General features: G+C 39.8%; 1 protein-coding gene across 1 annotated transcript; it reads left to right on the top strand.

Moving 5' to 3' along the window:
- The first annotated feature begins 603 nt into the window (after positions 1-603).
- LOC146554214 (myosin-7-like) lies at positions 604-20,642 on the top strand. The gene is made up of 39 exons (XM_085253743.1): positions 604-689; positions 2,812-2,872; positions 3,080-3,287; positions 3,863-4,006; positions 5,087-5,243; positions 5,329-5,356; positions 5,441-5,546; positions 5,916-6,008; positions 6,117-6,180; positions 6,280-6,378; positions 6,479-6,582; positions 6,734-6,872; positions 6,943-7,061; positions 7,191-7,340; positions 7,432-7,602; positions 7,695-8,004; positions 8,085-8,164; positions 8,256-8,461; positions 9,439-9,562; positions 9,651-9,787; positions 9,894-10,149; positions 10,227-10,469; positions 10,575-10,751; positions 10,848-10,993; positions 11,089-11,179; positions 11,261-11,650; positions 11,726-11,852; positions 11,936-12,054; positions 12,161-12,357; positions 17,679-17,862; positions 18,083-18,248; positions 18,338-18,462; positions 18,558-18,866; positions 18,948-19,151; positions 19,241-19,537; positions 19,643-19,747; positions 19,952-20,047; positions 20,136-20,270; positions 20,512-20,642. Exons 3-39 carry the CDS (start codon positions 3,087-3,089, stop codon positions 20,530-20,532), a joined length of 5,820 nt encoding a protein of 1,939 aa, XP_085109869.1. The 5' UTR covers positions 604-689; positions 2,812-2,872; positions 3,080-3,086; the 3' UTR covers positions 20,533-20,642.
- The last annotated feature ends 3,295 nt before the right edge of the window (positions 20,643-23,937 follow it).

Below are 23,937 nucleotides of genomic sequence, written 5' to 3' on the forward strand. Positions count from 1 at the left end.
AACTTCCTTTATTATTGTGTCTCGTGTGTAACACAAACATGTGTTTAAGACAACCTGCAAACTGTGCCTAACTGGGTGAAAACTGTATAATGTTTTGCTAAGATTCCATCTGCTCTGTGGGCTGCTGAAAGTTGGACTGCTGACAAGGAGAAAAGTCCAAGCTATGGAAGTGCACTGCCCATGGCAAAAATGACTGAGTCATTGTAGACTATAAGTAAATAAGGTGGCAATTTGTGCCTTTCAAGTGTCATTCTGTCCTTTTCTCCCCTTCTGCCCAGGCAGTAAATGGAATCTGGTTTCCATCCATGACCAGTCCCCACTTGGAAGAAGAATTCAGTGCAAGAGATGACAGGAAAAAAGTGTGGCAGAATTAGAGATAGAGAAGCTATGTTTGGGTGAGTCACAGATGAGTTATGCTGCAGAAAGTTCCTGGCGGTGTTCCCAAAAATCACATTATTTGGACATGAGAGGTGGAGACAAACAAGCAGAGAGGGCAGCCAGACATCATCTCATGACCATGGAGAGCCCTGTCATAAGTGATGAAAATGATGGTGGTTACCAAGTGTGTGTGTGTGTTATCAGGTCAGGGTGGTGCCCTTGGCCTTGTAAGGTAGGGTTATCTGGGGTTATATATTTGATCCCAGCTTTGCCTGCAGGTCTACCAGCTGCTTTCTCTTCACCTGGCCTCTGTAAGTCTGGTTATACTTTGCATGCTGTTATCATAGTTTATTTTCCCATTGTCTAAACTAAACAGGTTTAAATGTGGTGTTATAAGGTCTCCTGGTCCTATTTAACACTTAGCTAACACTGGACTGGTGTACTTTGTATGGCTGTGGTAGGTCAGAGGTGTGGACTCGAGTCACATGACTTGGACTCGAGTCAGACTCGAGTCATTAATTTTATGACTTTAGACTTGACTTGAAAAAATGTTCTAAGACTTGTGACTTGACTTGGACTTTTACACCAATGACCTGGGACTTGAATTGGACTTGAACCGGTTTACTTGAAAAGACTTGATATTTTACCCCAAATATAAAATTTAACATGCATATTATATAGAGATTGAAAATGTGACGTCATTCACGGGTAGAACCGCAAAGGATTCTGGGAACTCGTGGCAAGAGGTACTAGCTCACGCAGGCTTTCAATTAAAATCAGTTATACAGCGATAAAAAGAAACACAAAAATGTCAAGAAGCTGTTGTATTATTAACTGCAATAGCCGGTCGCATGACAGCCACGGGAAGCCGACGGGTAAAGAGATCGGTTGTTATCGGATTATGTCGTTGAAGAGAAATTGTTCGAGCCATGTTTCCGAAGTAACAAAGACGCGATGGGTGTCCTGGATCGCAGCCATTCAAAGATCAAATATAACGTCCCAGAACACTCCAGCTCACATGTTAGTCTGCTCCAAGCATTTACACGAAGGTCAGTGTTTTTTAGTAGTTAATACGTCATTTTCATAACATAATTGGTGATATAGGTTACAAGCAAGTCTGGCGCTGAACAGAAATTGTCGCGCTATGCTCCTTTGTTTATTGTGCATAAATAGTGAATTGTCCTGACACAATATTGCGTTTCGCTTCTGTTATTATGGTACATTGACAAAAACATATACTTTTATTCACAGGATAAAACAGGTTTTTTGTATCACTAATTGTCCAGTACGATTACAGCATACAGTATTATTGTCACTGCTACATTTCTGTGATGCGTACCAGAAATTATTTCCACTGCTAATTAATTACCGTTGAGCTCAAAGGTCTTATTAATAAACAGTTAAGGAATGTGTATTTATGACGACAATTTGTGAGACTGGTAAACTTATGATACGTACGATGGTCTTTCGTTCTACACGGTGCATTTCAAGGTCCTGCACCCATCCGTCGGTAAACTGTACCTGGGCTTGTTGCAGTGACCTGAAGTTACTAAACTTCATGAGTGTATGCACTCACTCCAAGAACCGTATGATTATAAATATGCATATAAATATGCTAAGATGAGATAGCTGACTTCATCTAACTAGCAAATGTTGTCCAGGCTACGTTGGTGATGCAGTTTTTTTTAATATGTATGATATTTTTGTCATGCGATTTTTAAAGCCGGTCCTACAACCGCATCCAAGAATAACATGCAGCTTATCTCAGAACTGTCGGTGAAAATTATTCTTGGAGCTAGGTTTAATTGAGCTGCATTTTAAAGAGGTGCAATTTCACAATTTGTGTATATTTTCTAAGTTCACTATTTTGTCATGTGTTGAGAAAAACACAGATTTTAAAATTACATGGTCTAATATTTACATTTAGCATATAACTGCAACGTGCTTTTTTCTTTCTTTTTTTTTAAAGACTCGAAAGGACTTGAAATTCAAAGTTTCAGACTTGTGACTTGACTCGGACTTTTACACCAGTGACTTGAGACTCGACTCTGACTTGCCTGACATTACTTGAGACTTGACTTGAGACTTGAGGATAAAGACTTGAGACTTACTTGAGACTTGCAAAACAATGACTTGGTCCCACCTCTGTGGTAGGTTATCTACTAATCTAGAAGGTTACTGGTTCGATCCCTGGCTGCTACATGCCAAAGTGGGCAAGAGACTAAACCCCGAGTTGCTCCCATCTGAGTGTGAATGTTAGATAGAAAGCACTAAGATGTAGAAAAAATACTTGGGTGACTGAGACACGTTGTATTCAGCACTTTAAGTGCTTAAGTATTGTAGAAAAGCACTTCATAAGATCCAGTCCATTTACATGACCCAAAAGGATGTTGCAGAATCTCATTAAACACTCTTTTTCTCTGGTTACTGCAGGTGAATCATCATTTCATACAGTGAAGTCTGAGCTCACTTGTCATCTGAGCTGAACCCACTGGTAAATGATCTTTCTTTTTATAACAACTTATATTACAGAGTCAATTATATGGCAATTATATATTTCCATCAGTGGAAATTCTATATATGGTTTGGACAAAGAAAATAAGTTAGATTTTCATTTGCATAAGTATGGAGTGCAGTAAATTTTTAAAGAAAAGAAAGAAAAAGTATCAAGCTCTGAACCAACTCTTTGCATGTATATTAGTGCTGTGATGGGGGATGCAGAGATGTCTGTGTTTGGGGCGGCTGCCCAGTACCTAAGGAAGTCGGAGAAGGAACGTATGGAGGCCTCGACGCGTCCTTTTGACATTAAGAAGGAATGCTTTGTCCCTGATCCAGTAGAAGAGTTTGTGAAGGCAACCATCACCAGCCGAGATGGAGACAAGGTCACTGTAGAGACCCAGAATGGGAAGGTTAGTTCGTTGCTGTTTTTAGCATTTTGTTTGCACAGTGAGATTGCGGTTAAGTCAAATATAATCTTACTTAGCCTACCTTACATACTGTAGTGGTAGGCAATCGATTGCCTGGTCCACTTGATCGTTCAGTACACCACTCTGTACCATAAAACTAAATCTATCAGGTGATTTTGATGAACTGGAGCCACTCCAGTAACCAGGTCAGTTAGAGCAGCACAGGAAACACATTAGATGTGAGTGCATATGAGTGCATGTCTGGGAGAAAGTGATAATCTGAGTGTAAATCTATGAATGATTTAAAGTGTTGTCCTTAAGTGAGTGTCAGGACAAGTTCAAATGGAAGCCTGTCTACTAGTGCAATTAAAGTCTCCGCTCACAGCACAGAGCAGCTGAGTGATGAAGCGAGGTATTGCTGCCATCTGGCAATGACAGCCTGTGGTATGCACTGTAACACTACACAAGTAATGCTGACAATAACAGGGCAGAACAAGCAGATAACACAGACAACAGTAGGTTAATGTTTGGTTTCATAACCCAAATCATCAAAACACATTCTATTTTCTTCCTTCCAGACTGTGACTGTCAAAGACTCGCAGATTCTGCAACAAAATCCTCCAAAGTTTGACAAGATTGAAGACATGGCCATGCTGACCTTCCTCCATGAACCAGCTGTGCTGTTTAATCTCAAAGAGCGTTATGCAGCGTGGATGATCTATGTGAGTAGTTAGCAAGTCAAAAACAAGGAAAACCTGGTAAAACCTATTTGCAGTCATTTACATCTGGTGCTTTCACCAGATGAGGAGCAGCAAAATGTTCTGAAAAGAACAGGAATGAGATGGCATTGATTAAATCAGACACAGCATGAAACTGAAGAGATTGCGTATAAGTGGGTTGCAAAGAGGATAGCAGATGTGTAAGAACTGTAGGGAAGCAATAAGCGACCGGCTGGGGAACGTTGGCACGAAGATGACCTATGAACTGTGGTTAAGCTTGATATTGGGGGCTGCCAGAAATATTCAGAAGCTTCATTTTTTCTAACTTTAGCAAATACTGTATTCCATTAACTAGGAATGTACTTAAAATGTTAACATAGAAGCAAGAGCTTTCCCCCCCAAGCAGTCAAAGCCCTCAACTCACTACCACCAAAGGACTGATAAACACAAACACTTTTAAAAACACCTTACAATACTCACCAAAAAACTCAAAAACTTCCACAAATCTACTACAAACTAGGAACAATACGCTTATTTGCACACCTCAGTCACATAGTTACTGAACACATCTAAACTATACTATATTTGCACATTTTGCATCTTGCACGTCTTCGTCCTGTCTTGTGTACAATATCCTGACTCATAACTTGAACCTGGTATTCATTCCTACTGCACAATCATCTCACTTTACTATAATTGCACATGGCCACTTCATATTGCCTCTGTCCTGTCTTTGTTTATTGTGCATAGATATAGTTAGTAATAGTACTTTTTATCTCTTAACTTTACCCAAATTTAGTGAGTTATTACTTATTTGTAATTTCTAGTCTCATATCTGTTTTTAGATATGTTTTTTATATTCTTATAAATGCACCACGGGGGGCTTGGGGTGAAGTGGCATTTTAGTACACTGCATTGACAATAAAGACCTTGAATCTTGAATCTAGACACAACAATGTTCTAGGAGTTACCATCAAATGAGCGGCATGTCCAAAGCCTGAAGCAAATCCAAACAAAAAGTTTTAAATTAGAAATAGAAATGCATTTATGCCTTAACAGCAATGGTTTTCTTTATATTCTCAGACCTACTCTGGGTTGTTCTGCGTGACTGTCAACCCCTACAAATGGCTGCCAGTCTACAATCAGGAGGTGGTTCTTGCCTACAGAGGAAAGAAGAGGAGTGAAGCACCTCCTCATATCTTCTCCATCTCTGACAATGCCTACCAGTACATGCTGGCAGGTACAGATGGATATTAATAGATACAGTTTGGTTTAAGTTTTGGGACATATACTGACATAACCTTTGCAAACGTACTTTTTTGCAGACCGTGAAAATCAGTCAATTCTGATCACGTATGTAAAGTCTTGGATACACAACACAACATTATTCTACAATATGGTGCATTTACGTATTGATGAGTGACTTTGCAATTACAGTGGAGAATCTGGTGCAGGAAAGACCGTCAACACAAAGCGAGTAATCCAGTATTTTGCAAGTATTGCGGCTGGAAGTGTTAAGAAGGACACAAATGTCAAGGACAAGGTAAGCAGTAAACTCTGTCTTAGGTCCAAGAGCTCATCAATGCAAATGCAAAGTACCTCAAACACTATGTTATCAAAACATGTTAGGCTTTTTAAAATTGTTCTTCAGGGTAACCATGGACAACAAGTAGAGAAATAGATATTCTAATTGACACTAACCAAAAGAATTTTTCACTTTTAACCAGGGTGACAGGCTTGGATTGCTTCTCATCAATGATGATGGCTTAAGACCTGCAAAGACTACAAACGTTTCTCCTGATTTCATATAATCTGCTAGCAGAGATTCTTAATTAAAAGAAAAAGAAAAAGAAAAAAGAGATAACCTCTAAATATTCACACATTTAACAACCACAGTGTTCCTTTATGACAGGGCACCCTGGAGGATCAAATTATCCAGGCTAACCCTGCTCTGGAGGCCTTTGGCAATGCCAAGACCATTAGGAATGACAACTCCTCCAGATTTGTGAGTGGCAAATATTTTAAAACTGAACCATGAGTATTGTGAATATTATGTTTCTATGGAATTAGTCAGTAAGAGGAAGGTTTTTAAATGCAAATATTATCTTTTCAGGGTAAATTTATCCGAATTCACTTTGATACCAGGGGAAAAGTAGCCTCTGCTGATATCGAAACATGTAAGAACAAACATTCTTTCAACACTTATATAATATTTATTTTGTCAAACAGTCACACAGTATATTTAACACAAATACCTTCTACTTCACGTTTGTCAGACCTTCTGGAGAAGTCTCGTGTGATCTTCCAGCTCAAGGCAGAGAGAGATTACCACATCTTCTACCAGATTCTGTCCAACAAAAAGCCTGAAATCTTGGGTTAGTGCATGAAACGGTATAAAAAAATATAAAACATAGGTTCTATATTGTCACATGCCCACCTTTATCACCTTTTTTCATTCATTCATGTGTCTTCCAGAGATGCTGCTGATCACCAATAATCCCTATGACTATGCCTTCATCTCACAGGGGGAAACCCAAGTGGCCTCCATTGATGACGCTGAGGAACTCATGGCAACAGATGTCAGGCTCTCACTTATTGCTATTTTATAACCTCTCATTTAATAAGTCCAGGTGTTGGTCTTATAGAGCACCGTAGAAGTTTTGGACCGATTACTTAAAGTGATATTTTCACTTTAAGGATGTTGAGACATTATTGTATGCTGTTCTACAGAGTGCCTTTGATGTATTGGGCTTTACGCAAGAGGAAAAGAACTCTGTGTACAAGCTGACTGGTGCCATCATGCACTATGGTAACATGAAATTCAAGCAGAAGCAGCGAGAGGAGCAGGCAGAGGCTGATGGCACTGAAGGTACAGTGTGGTTCTGTTTGGCACTTTGGCACAGAATCAAACCAATCAAAGTATTCTATTTTTTCTTCAGATGCTGACAAAGTTGCATATCTGATGGGCCTGAACTCTGCCGACCTCATCAAAGGTCTCTGTCACCCAAGAGTCAAAGTAGGAAACGAGTGGGTCACCAAAGGACAAAATGTGGCCCAGGTCAGAGAATAAGAGAAGGCATATTTCAATACAGTTATCTTTAAATGGTTAGATTTAGATTCAAAAATGAGGAATACACCCTCCTTGCTTTGTGGCTTCTTGTATGGTCCTTGTGTTCCCATTCCACAGGTGAACTATGCTGTTGGTGCTCTATCAAAAGCTGTTTATGAGAGGATGTTCCTGTGGATGGTAATGCGAATCAACCAGTCACTGGAGACCAGGCAGCCTCGCCAGTACTTCATAGGGGTGCTGGACATTGCCGGATTTGAAATCTTTGATGTGAGTAATCACAGTAAACTGCATCTCTCCCAACATAATATGTACAGAATGATTAAAATTGAATACATTTTCTTTCTTTCTTTCTTTACAGTTCAACACCTTTGAGCAGATGTGCATCAACTTCACCAATGAAAAACTGCAACAGTTTTTCAACCACCACATGTTTGTACTGGAGCAGGAAGAGTACAAGAAAGAGGGCATCGAATGGACTTTCATTGACTTTGGCATGGATCTGCAGGCCTGTATCGACCTGATTGAAAAGGTGAGACCCTGAACTATTACATGTTCAGCTCAAATATGGTATTTAAAAAAAAAACAAAACTCATATTTTGCCCTTTCACTCATAAATTGCAGCCCATGGGTATCATGTCCATCCTTGAAGAGGAGTGCATGTTCCCCAAAGCCAGTGATGCCACCTTTAAAGCTAAGCTCTATGACAACCACCTGGGAAAATCCAGCAACTTCCAGAAGCCCAGAGTTGTCAAAGGAAAACCAGAGGCTCATTTTGCCCTGGTTCACTACGCTGGAACTGTTGATTATAATATCAACAACTGGTTGGTGAAGAACAAGGATCCTCTGAATGAGACTGTTGTGGCATTGTACCAAAAGTCTACCCTCAAACTTCTTGCAACTCTGTTTGCAAATTATGCAGGAGCTGACTCAGGTACACCTGGCTGAATATCTAGTTTGAAGATATTTGTAGGGTTTCTTGTCTAGTACTAACAACACATATTTTCTCAACAGCTATGTCTGAAGCTGTCGAGGGAAAAAAAGAGAAGAAGAAAAAAGGATCCTCCTTTCAGACAGTGTCTGCTCTTCACAGGGTACTGCTTATGTTTTAGATTTCTTGGACTAAATGGTTTTTACATGCAACTATCATTAGTATTTCTAAATATCTGTTTTACCTCATTAAAGGAGAACCTGAACAAGCTGATGACCAACTTGAGGTCGACTCACCCTCACTTTGTACGCTGCATCATCCCCAACGAGACCAAGACTCCAGGGGCCATGGAGAACCCTCTGGTGATGCACCAGCTGCGCTGTAACGGTGTGCTGGAAGGCATCAGGATCTGCAGAAAGGGTTTCCCCAACAGGATCCTCTATGGAGATTTCAAGCAGAGGTATTACCTCATTAAGATCACAGGTTGGAAATGCTCCCACATGCGAGATACCCAGACCACAAGAAAAACAAACAATTTTTCATACTGTCTAAAATGTCTAATATATGAAATGGGATCTTGTTAGTGCTGTCAAGAACAATACTAGTGCTTGTGTAAAATATTTTACTGCAAAAATATTTACATTGACAGATATTGTGATATGCAGCCTAAATTAACAAAAAAAAAAAAAATCCCAAAACAAAACTGTAAAAGATTGCTGGAAAGGGCACCATATAGGCTTTGACTGATAGGAGCTCATGAGTAACTGGTTAGATGAATTTTTTTTCACATTAAAGTACGTTTCATTTGTAATTTAAACCAACCCCAATGAGCCACAATCTTTACAGATGTAATTCTAAAATATCCATGGTAAGTCTTTGAAGATTGAAAAATTGAAAAACTCATTTAGTTTGGAGAAGCTAGGTGAGTTACCTAAGTTGCTAGCTTTAAGCTCTTTAGTGCAAACCCGTACTCAATTTCTTGAAAAACTATAAAGAAAAATGCTTCCAAATGAGCAATAATTATCATGTCGTCAAGTTTTCAAAAAGAATAAAAAGTTGAAAAGTATATGAGTACATTAAAAGCACAGATTTTCATACTTAAAAATATTTGAAAGTAGTAAATTTACCTAATACATTAAGAAATTCACATTCTGTTTTTCAGACATGTATAAAGACCTCTTGTTGACTCTCACACCAATTCAGAAAGAATCAGACATTCCATTATGAAATTACATGAGTTCAGAGTATTGAAGTTTTTGCTTTTACTAATTATGCAGTAAAATATTTTTATACAAGAAGAAATCTGATATATTAGACACCTTAGACTAGAGAATATGAAAAACACTCGTGTGCTTCATTCTACTTTCAGTAGGGGTATCTCAAAACTTTGATAGCATTTCCACTGCACTATAAGCACAAGTTTACATCATTTTCTAGATATCGCATCCTGAATCCTGCTGCCATTCCCGAAGGCCAGTTCATAGACAGTAGGAAAGGAGCAGAGAAACTTCTTGGGTCTTTGGATATTGATCACAACCAATACAAGTTTGGGCATACAAAGGTATCTTCTCAGGTGTTACTCATATCAGTAAAAATGTCCAAAAATAAAAACAGAATTTTGCAACCTTAAAACCCATTGCTGTTGTTAGGTGTTCTTCAAGGCTGGCTTGCTGGGTCTGCTTGAGGAGATGAGAGATGAGCGTCTTTCCAAAATCATCACAGCGATTCAAGCCAGATCCCGTGGTCTTTTGTCTCGCATTGAGTATCAGAAGATGGTGGAACGCAGGTATCTTCTACAGCCACGTGATACTGGCAACATTAAACATTCAGTAGTTATTGTTTTGTGATTTTATGCTTAACTGAATCCCTAATTTACTTGAAAAAACTTCTAGAGATGCTTTATTAGTAATCCAGTGGAACATACGTGCCTTCATGGGGGTTAAGAATTGGCCCTGGATGAAGCTTTTCTTCAAGATCAAACCTCTGCTGAGATCTGCTGAGGCAGAAAAGGAGATGGCCAACATGAAGGAAGAATTCCTAAAACTCAAAGAAGCTTATGCAAAATCTGAAGCTCGAAGAAAGGAACTAGAGGAGAAAATGGTGACTCTTCTCCAAGAGAAGAATGACCTGCAGCTCCAAGTTCAAGCAGTAAGAATGACACCATAGTTATATATTGTTTTAAATGTGTCATTAAAGTGAGCACTAACAAGAATTCTATTTGGTAGGAACAAGACAATCTATGTGATGCTGAAGAAAGATGTGAGGGGCTGATCAAGAGCAAGATTCAGCTGGAAGCCAAAATCAAAGAGCTGACAGAGAGGCTGGAGGATGAGGAGGAGATGAATGCAGAACTGACTGCTAAGAAGAGGAAGCTGGAGGACGAGTGCACCGAGCTGAAGAAAGACATCGATGACTTAGAGTTAACTCTAGCTAAAGTGGAGAAAGAGAAGCATGCCACTGAGAACAAGGTATGACTAATTTGATATTTCTATTTCTGACAACAAGGGTATGAAAAAGAGTCATGTGTCTAAGCTGTGCACAGAATTTGTAATACCATCATTTACCTGCAACAGGTCAAGAACCTTGTTGAAGAGATGGCTGCTTTAGATGAGATCATTGCCAAGCTGACCAAGGAAAAGAAAGCTTTACAGGAAGCTCATCAGCAAACTCTGGACGACCTGCAGAGTGAGGAAGACAAAGTCAACACTCTGACCAAGGCCAAGGCTAAGCTGGAGCAGCAAGTGGATGATGTAAAATATAAACTTTTTGAAATTATGCTACTTAGATGACACTATATTGGGGATTAAGCTATTCAGAAATGCAATAATATTTCGTTTTGCCATAAGCTTGAAGGATCTCTTGAGCAAGAGAAAAAGATTCGAATGGACCTCGAGAGAGCTAAGAGGAAGCTAGAGGGAGATCTAAAGTTGACCCAGGAGTCTGTGATGGATCTTGAAAATGACAAGCAACAGCTGGAGGAGCGTCTGAAAAAGTAAGCATTCATCTCAACATTGTTCAGTCAGTATCATCACTGAATACCATGTACACTGTTTTGTTGCCTAACACTGACAAGAAAAAATGCTGCAGGAAAGACTTTGAAATCAGCCAGCTGAACAGCAAAGTTGAAGATGAACAGGCCATCATTATTCAACTGCAAAAGAAACTGAAAGAGCTACAGGTGACAAAATGTGCACTGTTTTTTGTCTTAACTGTATTTTTTAAAGTACTGACTCATTTCAACATGTTATTCTCACACCAGGCTCGTGTAGAGGAGCTGGAGGAAGAGCTCGAAGCAGAGAGAGCTGCTCGAGCCAAGGTGGAGAAGCAGAGAGCTGACCTGGCCAGAGAGCTGGAGGAGATCAGTGAGAGGTTGGAGGAGGCTGGAGGAGCCACAGCTGCCCAGATTGAGATGAACAAGAAGAGGGAGGCCGAGTTCCAGAAACTGCGCAGAGACCTCGAAGAGGCCACTCTGCACCACGAAGCCACTACTGCCACACTCAGGAAGAAACAAGCCGACAGTGTTGCTGAGCTGGGAGAGCAGATTGACAACCTGCAGAGAGTCAAGCAGAAACTGGAGAAGGAGAAGAGTGAGCTCAGACTGGAGCTGGATGATGTGGTCTCCAATATGGAACAAACTGTAAAGTCTAAGGTAAGTTTAAAAATGTGGTTGGTCACTTCAAATAACAGATTAACATCTAGACTGTCTGTGAACTGTTATATTTAGACTACACTGGAAAAGACCTGCAGAACTTTGGAGGATCAAATGAATGAATACAGGACCAAGTGTGATGAATATCAACGATCCCTTAGTGACTTAACCACTCAGAAAGCCAAGCTTCAAGCAGAGAATGGTTTGTATTATCCTGTGTTCACTTAAAATGTCATACGCATTTAATACAAAACAATGGAATATAATGAACTTGAACCTCTGCAGATGAGCTTTTAAGACAGATGGAAGAGAAAGAATCTCTCGTTTCTCAGCTGACTAGAGGAAAGAATTCCTATAACCAACAACTTGAAGATATAAAGAGACAGCTAGAAGAGGAAATAAAGGTATGCAAAACTAGTATAGATCCAAATAAATTAAAAATAAAAACCCAAGCTGCAAGATAATTGCCCCCATTATACACATATTATATATATATATATATCCATCCAGGCCAAGAATGCATTAGCCCATGCAGTGCAGTCTTCTCGCCATGACTGTGACCTGCTCAGGGAGCAGTATGAGGAGGAGCAGGAAGCTAAAGCTGAACTGCAGCGTGGCATGTCCAAGGCCAACTCTGAGGTGGCTCAGTGGAGAACCAAGTATGAAACTGATGCCATCCAGAGGACTGAAGAACTAGAAGAGGCCAAGTAAGTTAAATACAAACAAGAATATTAATCTAAACATTTCATTCATTTCATTTCATTTATTTATTCATTTTCAGGCACAACAAATACCTATATTGAACATAAAATACACAAAACAAAAAACAAAACTTGCCTGAAAAAGGAGTGGGACAAAGAAAACTTATTAAATCCCACCCCTATACTCACTCATCAACAAAAAAAAACAATAAACTTCCCGCAGCTACGCCCATCATTGCATACAGACCCATCAACAGCCCCGGGCAGATACAAGCATCTAAGCGGCAGCTCGCAACCAACAATTAGAGCCTTCATAACTGAATACAGAATATATAAATTATAAATTGCATTACCACAGGTAACAGGCAGTAATAACTACAAGTAACAGACACACATACATATACATACATATATATCTACACACACAAGTACATATATGTACATACATACGCACACTTTATTTTTTATTTTTTATTTTGGAATCCATACCAGCAATGGTAAGAGGACAGACATTACAGAGCACACTAAAACCCATCATTGAGTATACTGTGACCAGACCAACTGTTTGTAGAGGAATTTAAATCTATGAATATTTTTGCATTGTTTCAATTGTAAACTCAGACTGTTCCAGATTTTCACACCACATACAGACACACAAAAACCTTTACGGGTTGTTCGAGTTCTGGGTAATTTGAATTCTCCAAAGCCTCTCACATTATAAACCTTTTCTCGAATTTCAAATCTAGTTTGTAAATTTGCCGGTAAAAGTTTAGTAAAAGCTTTATACAAAATTATGGATGTATTGTAATTAACCAGATCCTGGAATTTAAGTAACTTTGCCCGAAGAAAGAGTTTGTGAGTATGATCTAGATAACCAGCCTTGTGAATAATACGCAGTGCTCGTTTCTGTACTGTGACTAATGGATTAGTTGTATTTTTATATGTGTTTCCCCACACTTCCACACAATATGTAAGATATGGAAGAACCAGGGTACAGTACAGAGTACGAAGTGCATCTTTATCAAGGAATTGTTTCACTTTGTTCAAAACTGCGAGGCTTCTAGAAATTTTGGTTTTTATGTGTCTGACGTGGGGTTTCCATGAAATTTTGTTATCAATTATAACTCCCAAAAATTTGTTTTCACTCACATTATCAATTGGTACACCTTCAATGATAATTGGTAATTCTACATTATATTTTAAATTACCAAAAAACATTGCTTTAGTTTTATTTATATTTAATGATAATTTATTTATGTCCATCCATTTTTTTATTAATTTTAGCTCCCTGTTTACAGTCATTACAAGATCAGTATAATCATCGCTACTGAAAAATATGTTGGTGTCATCTGCGAACAGTATGAGTTTAAGTACTTGAGAAACATCAAAAATATCATTTATGTATACATTGAAAAGTTTTGGTCCCAACACTGACCCTTGGGGAACACCACATGTAATACCAAGTTTCTCTGAATGGTAATGCCCTATGCTAACATATTGTTCCCGACCTGTTAGGTAACTTTTTAACCAGTTACCAGCTTTCCCTCGAATACCATATCTTTCCAATTTATCCAGTAAAATTGAGTGATTGATTGTGTCGAAGGCCTTTTTGAGGTCAACAAAAATACCAACTGCATATTTATTTTTATCCAGTGTATCAGTAATTTCTTCTACTGCCTCAATTATCGCCATTGAAGTGGTTCTTTGCGTTCTGAAACCATACTGACCAACATTTATTATTTGATGTTTTTCAAGGAATTTTTCTAATCTTGAATTAAAAAGTTTTTCTAGAATTTTTGAGAATTGAGGCAGTAGAGAAATAGGCCTATAATTGGTAAAACTGTGTTTGTCATTACTTTTATATAGTGGTATTACTTTCGCAATTTTCATTTTTTTTGGAAAACAACCGGACTGAAATGATAAATTACAGATATATGTTAAGGGACTAGCAATATTCAGAATAACCTGTTTAACTACAGACATATTTATGTCATGATAATCCATTGAAGACTTACTTTTACATTTTAATGTGATATTTATTACTTCTTGCTCATTTGTAGCTGAGAGGAACAGTGAAAAGGGATTTGATTTTATATTACTGATATTTTCATTTTTATGACACGGGATGTCCGCTGCTAGTTCAGGGCCAACATTTATGAAGAATTTATTGAACCCATCGACAATATTACTCATGTTGTGATTTTCACCATTTGCATCAGTAAAATATTCAGGATATGATGTTCCAGAAGATCCTTGTTTAATTAAGTTGTTTAACACATCCCAAGTTCCTTTTATATTGTTTTTATTTTCATATAATCTTCTTCTATAATAAAGTTGTTTGCTCGTTCTTATAATATCAGTCAATTTATTTCTATATGCTTTATATCTTTGTTCCACTTCTTTTGTTTTTACTTTGATAAACTGTTTATACAGATTGTTTTTCTTTTTGCAAGCATTAATAATTCCTTTTGTGAGCCAAGGACTTTTTATCTTTTTTTTCTTTGTCATGTGTTCGTTTACAGGACAATGTTTATTGTACCACATAGTAAAAATATCTAGAAAATTATCATAAGCCTTGTCCACATCTGACTCTTCATACACCGAACTCCAATCTTGTTGTGCTAAATCGAAATTGAAGGCATGAATTGCTTCTTCATTTATTGTTCGCTTTGCTATCATGATCTTGGTATCTATTTTTTTTAAATCACAGTCACACAAAGTAAAAACTGGTAAGTGGTCAGTTATATCACAGACAAGCAGACCACTATTAATTTGGAAATCCATGACATTAGTAAAAATGTTGTCAATAATAGTGGCGCTATGTGAAGTTATTCTGCTTGGCTTTGTTATTGTTGGATATAGTGATAAGCTGTACATTGTGTCAGTAAAGTCATCAATGGCTTTTAACCTTGTTGGATTTAGCAAATCAATGTTAAAATCACCACAGATAAATAGTAATTTTTGGTTCACCGAAGCAAACGTTTTTTCTATCCATTCATTAAAAGTGTCAATACTTGAACTGGGTGTCCGATATATACAACTTATTATAACATTTCTCTTTTTTTCATTCATAATCTCAATAGTCAAACATTCCAAAATTCCATCAATAGCCATAGACATAGTTGTTACAACATTATATTTTATAGAGTTATGAACATATATAGCAACCCCGCCGCCCGCCTTATTTAATCTATTCATGTATTTTAAATCATATCCATTCAAACAAAAATCTATTCCTTTATCGACATTGAACCAAGTTTCAGTGATGGCTATAACACTAAAGGGGCGAGAAAATTGTTGCAAATAGTCCTTAATGAAATCAAAATTAGAGTACATACTTCTGCTGTTAAAGTGAATTAATGAGAGCTTCCCGTCTAGGTTAATTTCTTTTTCATATTGTTCCTGAGTGAAATAATTACAATTTTTAACAAAAGAAGAGAGAAAGTTACTTTCAGAATCTATTTCTGGATCTATTATATTATGCTCCTTATATTCACAATCTAGATCAATTACTTTCTGTTGAAGAACTAATTTCAACGTGTCCATGTCATTTCCTGGTGTAATTGATACATTGGTGTCAGTTATACTTGTCCAGATCCTCCATGTTCCTCACTATCAGTACTTTTGCCTCTTCTGGTGTCCCGTTTAGCTTAATGAAAATCTTACAGTTTGTTACCCATGTATGTTGTATTTTACCGTTCTTCTTCAGTTGCCTTGCCTTCCTCGCGATGTCTGCGTTTTTTCGTGTCAGATGCTCATTAATGAAAACGTCCGTGCCTTTCAGTTTGCGTCCTTGTTTCAGCAGTGCGACCTTGTTCTTCCGATTGACAAATCTCATAATGATGGCCGGCAGTCTGTCACTCCTCCTGGGCAGTGAGTGACATGCTTCTATGTGCTCCAGGTCCATCTCTATCCCCTTGCTTTGGAGGAAGGACGCCACCTGTTGCTCTACCGAGCGGGTCTCCTCGTCGCTGGGCTCCCCGACGTTCCCGGCCACCGCGCGCGCATACGAGCGCGGCTTGATTTTAATACCGCTGATGACCACGTCGTTCGTACGGGTGTACTGCTCCAGCTCATCCACCCGCCGCTCGAGATCCATGATCCGTCTGTCCTTCTCGGCATTTTGGAGGCGTAGCTGTTTTACCTCCTCCAGAAGCCCCAGAAGCAGCTCCTGCTGTGCCCTGACTGCGGCCACGTCTCCGCACAGCGCTCCGAGGGAGGTTTTAATGTCCTCAACCTCCTCTGGTGTTGGGCCTTTCTTGGGTGGCATACTGAAGCGAGAGCACGAGGCGGCCACCACGAGGGACCCGGAAGCGGAATTTCTGATGATGGCGCCTGGCTAGGCCTGCTGGCTGATGGTGGAGCCTGGCTGTGGCCTGCTGGCTGATGGTGGAGCCTGGCTGGGTCTGCTGGATGTGGCCTGCTGGCTGATGGTGGAGCCTGGCTGTGGCCTGCTGGCTGATGGTGGAGCCTGGCTGGGTCTGCTGGATGTGGCCTGCTGGCTGATGGTGGAGCCTGGCTGTGAAATATGATAAAGAGCTCAAAAGAAAAACAGTAAAGATAGGACCACCTGCTTTAAGGCCTTTTTATACCTTTTTTGCTATCAAATGGTGGCATGGCATGTTGTGCACGTCCCAATTTTTACAACCTGCTGCGCGGGTACCATGGATGGGTTGAAGACACGAGTGTTTGATCTTCAGTGCCATTTCAATAATGTATCAGTACAGAAGCTCTGAGATTTCCAGATGATAGGTAGAGAAGGTATACGTGATAAGGCGAGACCTTCTGGAGGAAACTTTGAAAACAGTTGGAATTTTTTTGTAGCTTTTTTTTTTTCTCCAATACCAACGCTGGTGCAGAAGATTTTGCTGAGTGGCGACAGCTGTGATGACGATAATTACGTCTTCAATGTTTTGATTTGAGCCGTTTTGATCAAGGAGTTCAAGTAATGAGCATACACCCCAATGTCCACAGTGCACGTGGTGTCCTTTGCTGGGTGTCGTTGGCCCAGAATGACAGAAAAACAACAATACTAGTTGGTTATATTCGAAAGTTAAAAAATGCCGCGTACATAGTTGACTTCTTGTGGTCACCTGAACAAATGTAAAATCTAACATTTTCTGAAAGGAAAGTGTTGTTCCTGAAGCTCCCTTTCAGGCAAAAACAAAATAAAACAAGCTTCTAATATGTAATTGGAAGCAAGCATAAACATACGTACGTCTGCAAGCCTTCGATAGATTTTTATATCTATAGAAGGCTACAGAGTACAAATGTTCAATAACTAAATAATGGCCCAAAATATAAAAACAGTTGTGTTTCACTTTTAGAAAGAAGCTGGCTCAGCGTCTGCAGGACGCTGAGGAGGCTGTTGAAGCAGTGAATGCTAAATGCTCCTCTCTGGAGAAGACCAAACACAGGCTGCAGAATGAGATTGAAGATCTCATGGTGGATGTAGAGAGGTCTAATGCTGCTGCTGCTGCTCTGGACAAGAAGCAAAGAAACTTTGACAAAGTATTTTTCATATTTTATCGTTAAACTACTGCAAACACATTAATCATTAAAATCATGCTTTCTGTTCTTCATGTTGAACTATAAACCTGGCATGTCTGTGACAAATAACTACCTCTTGCTTTGTCAAAGAGTTGTTACAGTGCAGATACAGGGGAAACTATGGAGAGGTCAGTGATTTAAGCCTAAATTCATACCATTTCTATCTCAATGTCTATCTCAGATTCTTTCTGAGTGGAAACAGAAGTTTGAGGAGTGTCAGTGTGAGCTGGAGAGCTCCCAGAAGGAGGCCAGGTCTCTCAGCACTGAGCTCTTCAAACTGAAGAACTCTTATGAAGAGTCTCTTGAACATTTGGAGACCATGAAGAGAGAGAACAAGAATCTTCAGGGTAACTGAACGCACATTCACAACACATGCACACACACACATACAGGTACAAAAGAAAAGTACACTGAACACAACTACTTTCATACACAGAGGAAATCTCTGACCTCACTGAGCAACTTGGTGAGGGGGGAAAAACCATTCATGAGTTGGAGAAGGTCCGTAAGCAGCTGGAGCAAGAAAAGAGTGAGATTCAGTCTGCCCTTGAGGAAGCAGAGGTGCGACTAAAACCTAATATCCTCCAGTCTCTTATGTATATATATTTATAACTTTAAAAAGAACAGTTCAAAATGTGATTTCACGACCGTCTTAGGGTTCTCTTGAGCACGAGGAGGGCAAGATTCTAAGAGCTCAGCTTGAGTTCAACCAAATCAAGGCTGACATGGAGCGTAAACTGGCCGAGAAGGATGAAGAGATGGAGCAGAGCAAGAGAAACCTCCAGAGGACCATCGACACCCTGCAGAGCTCTCTTGAAGCTGAGACTCGCAGCAGGAATGAGGCTCTGCGGCTGAAGAAGAAAATGGAAGGAGACCTGAATGAGATGGAGATCCAGCTAAGCCAGGCCAACAGGCAGGCAGCCGAGGCCCAGAAACAACTTAAGGCCGTCCATGCCCATCTGAAGGTAAACTAAAAAGTAATTATTTCTCATGTTTCTATTTCTGTAATGGATTATTTATAACCAGAGGATCAAACATTTTTCTAGGACACACAACTTCAGCTGGACGACTCTCTGCGAGCCAGTGATGATATGAAGGAAAACATTGTCATTGTTGAGCGACGCAACACCCTGCTTCAGGCTGAAGTGGAGGAGCTGAGAGCAGCTCTGGAGCAAACAGAGAGAAGCCGCAAACTTGCAGAGCAAGAGCTGCTGGATGTTACAGAGAGGGTGCAGCTACTGCACTCACAGGTGACACAGACAGAAAGGTTCATATTAAATTGCTGACCAAAGGTACTGCATATCATACGACATCATTTGTCTTTGTTTATTGTATGCAGAACACCAGCCTGATAAACCAAAAGAAGAAGCTGGAGGCTGATACATCCCAGCTTCAAACTGAAGTGGAGGAGGCAGTGCAGGAGTGCAGGAATGCAGAGGAGAAGGCCAAGAAGGCCATCACTGATGCTGCCATGATGGCAGAGGAGCTGAAGAAAGAGCAGGACACCAGCGCTCATCTGGAGCGAATGAAGAAGAACATGGAGCAAACCATCAAAGACCTGCAGCACCGCCTGGATGAAGCTGAGCAGATCGCCATGAAGGGAGGCAAGAAGCAGGTGCAGAAGCTCGAGGCCAGGGTGAGCACTTCTTTTACATATCTGTGTTATTTCTGGGAAATTAAATTTTTCAATTCTTGAAAGAAATTCTTTGGAGAGTTATCTGTATTTCATGTCCCCAACCAGGTAAGGGAGCTTGAAAATGAGGTGGAAATGGAGCAGAAGAAAAGCAGTGATGCTGTGAAGGGGGTGCGTAAATATGAACGTCGCATCAAGGAACTCACCTACCAGGTTTGTGGAAACTATCAGCATCCTTTTCCCAGGTTGAATTAAGCATTTTTTGTAAGTTTGAAACCATCCATCCATTTATTTTCTTCACTACTTATCTGCTTTAGGGTTATGGGAGTGATTGACAGAGCCCTTACAGAGTAAACCCTAAACAGGTTGCCAGTCTTTCACAGGCCAAATGTGTAACCTTGTTTCTCATTTCCACAGACTGAAGAAGATCGCAAGAACATCGTGCGGCTTCAAGATCTAGTGGACAAGCTGCAGCTGAAAGTTAAAGCCTACAAAAGATCTGCAGAGGAGGCTGTAAGTGTGGTAATGTTTGAGGTGAAGTCTACACGTGGTGTCGTCTTCTGTCTCCAAATACTCAGGTTTGTTTCATTAACCTTAACAGGAAGAACAGGCCAATGTTCATCTTGGCAAGTTCCGCAAGATGCAGCATGAGCTGGAGGAGGCTGAAGAGAGAGCTGACATCGCTGAGTCTCAGGTCAACAAGCTTCGTGCCAAGAGCCGCGATGTCGGATCCAAGGTTTGACACATGCACTTTGCAGCATCTGACCCTGACACGTGCTGCCCTCTAGTGGCTGCATTTAACTCTTTTGCTGCTCTGCTGTTCGTTCTTTAGCACAGATAGAGTATGTGTTCTGTCAGTTGATATCACTTTGTAATTATATATATATATAGTTGCTTTGTTGCACTAAAGCTGCACTAATCTGGAGCCCTGACAGCTGTTTCTCTTCTTCTTTTCCAACCTCCCCTGGCTGCTACAGAAAGGGTTTGATGAGGAGTGAAGCTTTGGAGTCAACAGAAACCCCTTTGTCTGCTGTGTGTTATAGATCCCCTCAACTATCACTATTTACAGCCTGCAGTGCTAATAAAATCTCATTAAGCTGTTGCACAACATTGTATTCGTTCTGTTTTTCTCAAAGTGGGTTCATGACAAATTGTACAAGACTTGAATGACCTCTAACACATGCAATATAATGCAGTAGTACATTAACTGGTAGTTAAAAACATAAAATTGTAGATATACCTATTAATGGTGAAAATGCAGCTACAATGTTCTAGATGCTAAAAAATATTGATGTCAAATACATTTGAAGGTGTCCTCCCTTCACTTGCATTTACAGTAAATAAGTATCTTAGACGTAGATTATAACATAAACCATGAGTCAGGTATGGGATAGTGGCTGGTAGTTAACACATTTAGGTTTCATGACACATCCCAGTTGGATTCTAGACACAGGCCCATCCACAAGGCTTCACAAGCTACTGTAGATAGATATATGATAAATGATAAATGGGAGAATTGCTTCGGGTCAGTCCAACAGCTGAAAGCACCTGGGTGTGGTTGGGGATGGGTTAATCTCGACTTCTCAGCTTTGTTGTCTGCATTTGTAATTGTACACTGGATTAGAGCACACCAGTGTACAATTACAAATGCAGACAAGTGTTCAGTTAAATCTATAATAGTGAAAGTGACCAGACCATGCTGAGGGGAATACACCATGAACAATAATCACTTTTAATAAAATGCGATAAGGAGAGGCTTCAGAACAGATTCTGTCAGCGCTGTGAAAACAAGGAAACAGCAGTTGTCTACACTCGCAAAATATTGGCTATTGCAATAGCATTAAAAGCAAGTAATGTAGGTCTGTAGTTCTTTACTGGAAAGCTTTATGTCACGCTAACACATGTGCTATGGTGTAAAATCCAAAGCACTGGCATATATCAAGCTCTAGGCCTAAATGGGAAAATTAGAAGTCGAGTGAAGAAGTAGGAAAGAATAGAAAAGTTAAATAGTGAGATAGTGATGATAAATAAAAGAGGCGAGAGAAAAAACAAAATTCATGTTCTTAAAATAGAGGTCAAGAAAGCCCAAGAGCCTGGACCTCAAGGTCAAACATAAACCAGTGCTCATACTTGGACCTACTGTAATACTGCCTGTAATCACTTGCAGCTGGTCAGTGAATCCTTGCCCAGGTCTGTCTGTTCCAAAGGCCCGGGGAGAATTCCAGAGGATTAACAAGCAAACATCGACAGAAAGATAAACACAATGGGATGCAATACAAACTGCATGTCAGGATCTTCATGCTTAATCTAGCAGGTTCGACTCTGTTGGTTTATTTACTTTTTAATCAATTAATGTATTTTTTTTTACAGTGTCTTGAACATAATATTTGAAAATGCAGCTGTTTCTGATCCCTAATAGTTGCAATGGTGTAGAGGCACCATTGCTTTTATCATTTACAGAAACTGCTAATCTTACCTGTCTAGAGCTTTGCCTTGGTGCTGCTGTCAGGTCTTAGTGGTTGTTGTTTCCGCTGGAGACTAAATATTGATATGAGGCAGGAGAGGAGGAGGGAGGAGAGGGAGGCCCCAGAATCTCTTTGTGTGAAATTTAGGGAGCCCTTTGTCTTCTCTTATTACATCCCATATCTTTAACTCCTTGTTTGGGCTCACAGGTACAGAAGTTTGTCTATGAGCTAATGAAAGCACATTCACACCTCTGCTCACACCACATACAGCACAGCATGCGCTGAAGATTATCAGTGTCATTAACAAGATATCGGCGCTCACGCTCGAGTGAATAAAACAAGCCATGAATGACACAGCAATTCCCTGCTTCTGTAATTAGACCACATATGAAGCCATATATTAGACTGTACCTTGAAGTTCTCAATAGAATCTTCTCATTTTTTAATCTTCTAATTTCATCTGATCTTTCATTGTTGAAATTCTTCCAAATATTCCTGGTTCCAGATCTAGACAGACTGCAAAACTAATCCACAATGGCAGTGATAACTTTATTTACACAGCACTTTTATAAATACTCTACAGTGAAATACAGAGTAAAGCACATTAAAAACATTGTTTTTATGTAAGTGGGCTTTTTTCTTTTAAAAAATCATAATACTCACTGATACAGTTTGTAACAATAGCTGCCTGTCGTGTGGACGTCCTCTGGGCCCAAGGCCAACCTTGTATTTAATTAAGTGTATGTGGTGACAATGTGTATTTGTTGTGACATAAAGAAATATTTCAGTGACGTTTGACCTTTAGGTTGATGTTATCTCCACTTGCTCTTTAGCAGGGCATGGAATCGCTCACTTCCAGCTGATGCCAGCTGTCAATAAGAGGGCCGGGGAAGTTATCAGAATGGAAATAATCTCAGCTCTTGTCAGCAGCTGTTGACCCTCCTTTTATCTCTTAACCTTTCAAGGAGCTGTTATTACTGGTGCTAGTGGCTGGCTGTGATGAGTGCTATGCATAATGTATGCATGTGTGTAAGTTGCACATTATTAAACAGTATTATATTGTTAAAGTTATACAGATGACATTTAATGGGACTATATATCAGCAGGTCTTATACTTAACAGAGTTTTAATGCATTCTTTTTTTCTTTGTTATTGTACATATCATATCATTATTATGACCTAAAGTAAATCGTGCTACAATGTTGAAGGCAGTTAAGCTCCGACTCCACAAAGAAGCAGGGCCATTCTCACTTGATAGGCTGTGGGATAATATCTGTCACTCTCAGGAGATTTATGTGAGACTGAGATCAGTGTGAGACCATCATCTGCTACAGTTGTTCCTGGCTGCAAGCAATAGCAGCACCCTGAAAGCCGTGGCTGTTCTTCTCGATCAAAGTGCCGCATTCTCGGCAGGAATTTCACACAGTTATCTTTGTCCTCAAAGTTACAATGCCATTTAAACGGGGCTGTAACCATGGGGCCAGCTTTTGCTAGCTGCTGCCTGATAATGGGAGGTGCCTTTTACAGTAACCTTTGCACAACACGACCGATTCAGTGCGATGCTGAGCCCTCTGGTGTGGTGTCATCATTGCCTTTCAATGAATCTCAAGCATGTCACCTGTGGCAGACCTCTGTCTGTGTTACTCCGCCCTTGTTGCCTAGTTGAGCTCAAATGCTTATGCTCTTTATTTAGACCGACTTACTCAGTATGTGATGTCTGTTTTTGTTACCACAAAGCTCATTCTGTGATAACTACACACAATACGATGCCTCTCCCTAAGCTCCTAGAGTAATTGAGAACCATACATAACGTACTTCTCTAAAATATCTCCCCAGATACGTTGTGCGCCGTCTTTTGTGTTTCAGCAACATCCTTGGGATGGGAAAATATTCAAAGGATGCTTTTTTGCTCTAAGTAGGGATTACATGGTTACACAT

The sequence above is a fragment of the Mchenga conophoros genome, linkage group LG18 (genome assembly GCF_057382185.1).
Source record: "Mchenga conophoros isolate Kocher_MC1m ecotype Shallow Benthic linkage group LG18, M_conophoros_male_GT1.1, whole genome shotgun sequence".
NCBI lineage: Eukaryota > Metazoa > Chordata > Actinopteri > Cichliformes > Cichlidae > Mchenga > Mchenga conophoros.

Coding starts and splice junctions, on each gene's coding strand:
- LOC146554214 (XM_085253743.1), top strand. CDS start 3,087: ATGGGGGATGCAGAGATGTCTGTGTTTGGGGCGGCTGCCCAGTACCTA. Junction 18,249..18,337: donor AGAGAACAAGAATCTTCAGG/GTAACTGAACGC, acceptor TTTCATACACAG/AGGAAATCTCTGACCTCACT. Junction 18,463..18,557: donor CTGCCCTTGAGGAAGCAGAG/GTGCGACTAAAA, acceptor CGACCGTCTTAG/GGTTCTCTTGAGCACGAGGA.